The following is a 6,415-nucleotide window of genomic DNA, read 5'->3' as shown; positions in this document are numbered from 1 at the left end:
TCTCCACGCCCCACCCCACCTCACCCCTCTTTCACACATACAGCCCCTCTGGAAGACGATTTCTCCTCATGTATTACTGTACAAAACTGGGTCACATGCCTGCCCCTAGACCAATCACTGGTAAATGAGACTATATTAGATCTATCAAGATTCATGCCTTAAGGTTGGGCCCATTGACCATCCCAACAAAATCAGAGTTCAGTGAATCAGGAGAAAGGGAGCAAGGCTGTAGAGAGGGCAACTAAGAGTGCCTGCTATAGTTACAAGGATGTACTTAATCTATACTTCAGTTACCAATAAAGTAACCACTTTATATATATAATGACTTTATCTGAGTCATATTCTAAAATTCCGACTGAATATTCTTCCCTCATGCCTTTATTGGACAGTTTTAATAACATGGAGAAATTATCTTTTAATAATCTCATATTAAAGTTACTCCTAATGGGAAGACCAGACTTGAAAATTTTCCAGGCTGGTTCATTACATGTAATAAGCTACTGTGAGAACCAGTGCAGCAGTTGAAAAACAAACACAACAAAATAGTAATTCTCTGAAAGATATTAGTTTTGAAATGGCACAATCATTACTTTTAAACCAATAGCAAACACAGATACTTTCCTCCTCCCATCATTCTGTATCTTATATTAATTTTCAACAGATGTGTGGTGCTAGGTATAGTGGTTAAAATCACTTCGTTCTCTTCACCTATGGGAGTCTATCGTAGAGCATCCTGTCACCCCATAGTGGTTCGAACAAGTGAGAGTTCTGATTCATACTGGGAAATACAGCCTGCTGGAGATGGGGCTGAATGTTTCCTAGAGTGTCCCCGGAGAGGAGAAGCTCTGCCCAGGGCTCTCTCTAACCCCTTCCTAGATGTCCACCTATTGGAGAAGCAGCTGATCATCTGACCAGTCAGCGCTTGACACCCACTGGGAAGAGTCTCACTGAAGGGCAGGGCCGCTGGCTTGAAAGGTGGTGTTGCGTCCATGGTTGTATTCACTGACTTTCCCTCCTAGTTCTGGCTGATAACTGATGGGCAAAACTGCCTCCAGGTGAATAGAACAGGACGCTTTGCTGCAGTTTCTGAGTTACACGTTCCAGTCTAGTTCAGTTTCACCATGAAGAAACCCTGCATGTTGGGGGGCAACTGTCACATGCCCTGCTGTGTGTTGAGGACAGGCAAGTCCTCCTCCAGCTACTGTCCTTGGTGGTCTCACTGCTTTGGTTGAGAACCCCATGAGAAGAGGCAGGTGGAGTGGTAGGATTAGGGCACGAGACCTCACTTGAAGTCCTTAACATTAAGTTTTCTTCACTATAAATAAGGCGCTGACTTAAAAAAAAAAAAAAAAGCCAAAGTTAGCCATGGCTTTAAAATCATACATTTTATTATGACAGTACAGAAGCAATGTAGAAGCGTCTGAAATCTCCCTGAATTTTCAGAAAGTAATTTGTACCGTAAGCACCATTGAAAACTATAGAGAAAGCACAAGTACCAGCAGTTTTTAACATGACTCTTGGTCTTTCAAAACTTAAAGAATCCTCCTGTCAATGAAGGAGACACAGGAGATGCAAGTTAAATCAATGGGTTGGAAAGATCCCCTGGAGGAGGAAATGGCAACCCACTCCAGCCTTCTTGCCTGGGAAATCTCATGGACAGAGAAGCCTTGCAGGCCACACTCCACGGAATCGCAAAAGAGTCAGACACTTAGCAGCTAAACAACAACAAAAGCTTGAAATATATGAGCAGACTGGTGTGACTACTACTACTTTAATAAAAGACTATAATTTTTCTTAAACCATAGAATTATAAGGTATGCAAGTGTGCTAAATCGCTTCCGTCGTGTCCCACTCTTTGCGACTCTATGGACTGTAGCCCACCATGTTCCTCTGTCCATGGGATTCTCCAGGCAAGAATACTGGAGTGGGTCACCATGCCCTCCTCCAGGGGATCTTCCTGATTCAGGGTTTGAACCCGTATGTCTTAGGTCTCCTGATTGACAGGCGGGTTCTTTACCACTTGTGTCACCTGGGAAGCCCAGGTGTAAGACTGTGCTTTTCTTTCAAAATATAGTTTACCCGGGGTACATGCGGCGTCAAGAAACAGAATCCATTCAATTTAGACTAAAAGTGTGGTTTGTTATAATGACACTTATACTAAGGAGAAACAATGCACAGCTGGGTCTTATGAAGGTCGTGACCCTGAGCAGATCTAAAGACCTCACAGACAGAACCTTGTGGCCTCCTTTTGCTCACCACCATTGCTATCACTCAGACACCAACTCACTCATCCATTTTGCTGAGTTCAAATTTCTTGAGAGAGCAAGAGAAAGCCCTGATTGTTTCTCCTTGAGTCAGGTGTGTCCATTTGGGCCCAATTAGTCGAGGCTGATGTGGTAAGGACATTTGAGCAAATGTGGCCACCTAGGCCCATGTCTTAGGGTTGGTCTGTGGGAGGAATAGGTTCTTTCAGAAGGATGTATAAGCAAGGATGCAATGACTGACAATTCTATTTTAGCGTAGTTCAAAAAACAGCAGTTGGTACCAAATTACTTGGAGAAAGTACAGAAATGGCAACCCACTCCAGTGTTCTTCTATGAAAATCCCACAGACAGAGGAGCTTGGTGGGCTACAGTCCGTGGGGTCATAAAGAGTCAGACATAATTGAAGTGACTGAGCAGAGCAGAGACAGCAATAAGCAAACATCAATGAATGCAGGTAATACAGAATGATTGAACTGACTTTGTGTGTGTGCTGTCACTGTTATTGAACTGTCTAGCATAATATTAGCTAAAGACTGAAGCAAATCTTTCAAATTATTCTTCCCTGAATATAGATATTCAGGCTTCCCTGGTGCTTCAGTGGTAAAGAACCTGCCTGCCAATGCAGGAGACATGGATTTGATCCCTCAGCCAGGAAGATTCCCTGGAGAAGGAAATGGCAACTCACTCCAGAATTCTTGCCTGGGAAATGCCATGGACAGAGGAGCCTGGTGGGCTACAGTCCACGGGGTCGGAAAGAGTTGGACAGGACTTGGCGACTACACAACAACAAAATGTAGATATTGATGGTCTTTCCATATTTATTATACTACCAAATAATCTTGTAATTGGCCTGATTTGATCTGTTACTGTTCTGTAGCCTTGCCTTCAGAACCTGTGAAAGGAAGGTAATGAAAAGATATGAAAGTCAAAGTGTTAGTCGCTCAGTTGTGTCCGACTCTTTGTGATCCCGTGTACTGTAGCTCACCAAGCTCCTCTGTCCATGGAATTCTTCAGGCAAGAATACTGGAGTGGGTTGCCATTTCCTCCTCCGGGGGATCTTCCTGACCCAGGGATTGAATCCAGGTCTCCTGCATTGCAGGCAGACTCTTTACTGACTGACCAGGGGATCCCTGAAAGGATGTAACTGTCTTAAAAATACATTGGTCGACATGTTTTCATTGGCTTTTCTTTGGCTACCCTGTTCCTTTCCTTTACTGGATTCCGATACTCAAGCTGATTCAATAGCTGAGGAACTGCATGTGTGAGAGGGACCCTATGAAGGAAATCAAACCAATGATCATCATTAGATATTTTCACGTAGCAAAACTAAATTCTGGCCACTTTTCCTGACTTTAATCTATTTCTATGTGCAGTCCCTCTTGGCGCCTTTGTTTCTCATTCTGAATTTTGTTTGCAGATAAATTGTCAGTTTCATTTCCCCTTTTGGCCCTGCTTTTCCTCTATGCATCAGTTCTAATTCCCCATGGCCACTCCAAAGCCTACCACACTGCACGTTTTCAGAATGGAAGTCGCAATGGATCTGTTCATCTTATTGGGTATAGAAATAGAAGTGCTAACATTTCCCCATTCTAACATTTTCAGCTAGAAAAGAACCTACCTGCCAATGCGGGAGGCACAAGAGACGTGGGTTCAATCCCTGGGTCAGGAAGATCCCCTGGAGAAGGAAATGGAAATCCACTCCAGTATTCTTGCCTGGAAAATTCCATGGACAGAGGAGCCTGGCGGGGCCATGGGGTCACAAAGAGTCGGACACGACTGAGTACGCAAGCATGCATGTGAGGCCATAAGTGAATATCCTGAGTTGGCTAACCACAAAGAAATCTATGTCTGCCTTGTTTGCGTAAAATATTGTTAACAACTCAGTTACGAACTTTGAGAATCTGGATCTGCAGGTGTATTTGTGTCTGCTTCCTTACTTCTGCATTCCGAGGGAAGGGTTCTGTTGTCATAACCCTGGTTTTAAAGTAGGAAGCTAGGCTCCAGAGAGTCAGCAAACAAGGCTGAGTCCTAGGGATGTGGGATCATGTATCACAGGGACACTTGAGCTCTTCTACCCAGTTTATTTATAACAGAAAAGATCACTTTTTAATGTGAATGTCTGTCTACCACCTACTATTTGTGCCTTCTTGACTTTGTGGCTTTTCAGAGCCAGTTTGAGGAACCAGATCTAAAAAATCCAATGCAGTAGACAATTAGAAGAATGGCACTTTTAGTATTTAAAGTATATTCATTTTTGCTATTATTCTCATTTTCCCCTATCTTTTCCCTCCTACTCCAAGGTTCTCAGAATGCCTTGCCTTCTTTGAAAGCTGCAAGATGTCAGGTTGCTTGTTTATTATTGGAATGTAATTGCTTAGCAATGTTGTGTCAGTTTCTGCTGTGTTAGATCAGCTATATATATACACATATCCCCTCCGTCTCGAGCCAGCCTCCCCATCTCATCCCCCTAGGTCATCTCATAACACTGAACTCACCTCCCTGTGCTATACAGCAGCTTCCCACTAGCTATCTGTTTTACACATGGGATTACAGATCACTTTTATATGGTGTCATGGATAAGCCACTGTCAGGGGCAAATGGGTTTCTAGCCAAACATCTCAGGGAAGTGTCTACCAACCTCCCTGTGAAACTTTGGTCACTGGCAATGTTTCAGCATTTGCTGGCTCCCTCCTGTACAGACAGTTTTAATAAAGAAGTAGTCAAGATGGAAACAGAATAGGTTATTATTATCTTCTGGATATACAACTCCTTAGGCAGATTTTAAAAAATATAAGCCTCTATACAAATATATACAAGATACATATATGTAAGTATGTATAAAATTTTCCAGATTTCCCTTGATAAAGAGATTTCTAACTTGGGCTTGTCAGGGTCTTCCTTTCACCCACATTCTGAGAAGGATCCTGACTTGGCATGACAGCTATTTTGAGTTTTGTAATGAGGAATTGAGAAGAAAAGGTGAGAAGAATGAGCCATGGGAGCTGGAGCTGAAATTAGAGTATCTGAGGAGAGATGACGTGATTATGACACGGAAGCAATTTTGGTTTTAAAATAAAATTTCCTTCCATCTTTTTTATCTCTCCTTCAAAGCATCTATGAGTATGAGAAAGAGTCCTTTCAAAGTTACTTTAGTTGCTGGACTGTGTTTTCTGACCACAAGGTCATTCTCTGAGACTGGATGATTTCTGTCATGATCATCAGCACTGCGGAGATTGTTTATCACTCGACAGACTCACCATCTGACAAAATTAGATCTTTTTCATCATCTGGCATTAGATGAGTAAACAAGTCTTTATAGTCTGAAAAAAAATTAGGTAAAACATGGTGGGTTTAGAACGTAACTAACAGCCCACGAGATGTTCTATGTGAGTGCTTTTCAAACTTTGTTGACCATTACCCACTATAAATTTTTGTTTTTTTACATTCCAGATCAATACCTGCACTTGTGTGCATGTAATGAAACAAAAAGCTACATGAGAAAATACCCTTTTCTAATTTATTCTTACCCTTCTCTTTTCTACATACCTTTTACTTGCTATTAATATTCTATTTAGTTTACTGGAAAAATGAACTAAATAGAATATTTAGTTTCAGCTCTTCTTACTTTCCTTTTATTATCTATTTTATTCTAGCTCAAAAAAAATGCTAGTTATTACATCCACTTTATACCTACTAAATTTTTTCACAGTTCACCTTTCAATACGGAAAGCACCATACTGTTATAACTGATTCCAGTGCTCATTAAGCAAATAGCCCCACAACAACCCAAATTCAACCCCATTTTCCCCACTTAACCACTACTAACATTTTTTATGAATTAGTTAAGCCTAAGAGTTTAAAATTTTAATGAACAACTTATACGGTTCTGGTGCAAAGACTCCACAATTTGGCTTTTCCTCCTCTGTCCTGGGAAGCTGCCAGTCATCCCCTTCATGACAGACCTTATAGTGTTTGCTCAGTCCTCCCACAGGGGCCCCAGTGGACTCCCGCTTTCCATGGGCATTGCTTATCACCAGCTGGGTGTTACCCAGATACGTAGAGACACTGTCTGACTGAACCTCTTAAGACACGTATTCTGAGCGGAACTGAATTTGCCATGCTCCTCTGGACAGTGATTTGGTCAGCTTGAC

At 42.0% G+C, this 6,415-nt stretch overlaps 1 protein-coding gene across 11 annotated transcripts in view; it reads right to left on the bottom strand.

Moving 5' to 3' along the window:
- Positions 1 to 778: 778 nt before the first annotated feature.
- MDH1B (malate dehydrogenase 1B) overlaps positions 779 to 6,415 on the bottom strand; it is a 36,775-nt gene continuing 31,138 nt past the window's right edge. For 5 of the 11 annotated variants that reach the window (XM_086343724.1, XM_086343763.1, XM_086343789.1 and 2 more), the window contains 3 exons: positions 5,522 to 5,584; positions 3,883 to 3,939; positions 779 to 1,333 (listed from right to left, as the gene is read on the bottom strand). In XM_086343724.1, coding sequence (XP_086199850.1) covers positions 1,302 to 1,333; positions 3,883 to 3,939; positions 5,522 to 5,584 — 152 coding nt within the window. In that variant the 3' untranslated portion in view covers positions 779 to 1,301. Of the gene's footprint in view, positions 1,334 to 1,366; positions 2,449 to 3,882; positions 4,004 to 4,990; positions 5,585 to 6,415 lie in introns of those variants that run through there. The other 6 variants (XM_086343757.1, XM_086343805.1, XM_086343800.1 and 3 more) reach the window with 4 other exon arrangements.

Source organism: Bos grunniens, chromosome 2, assembly GCF_055505025.1.
Source record: "Bos grunniens cultivar Pamir isolate PY7600 chromosome 2, Bosgru_T2T1.0, whole genome shotgun sequence".
In the NCBI taxonomy this organism is placed as follows: domain Eukaryota; kingdom Metazoa; phylum Chordata; class Mammalia; order Artiodactyla; family Bovidae; genus Bos; species Bos grunniens.
Note: the sequence above shows the minus strand (reverse complement) of the source record. Positions and strands in the feature narration are given on the sequence as shown.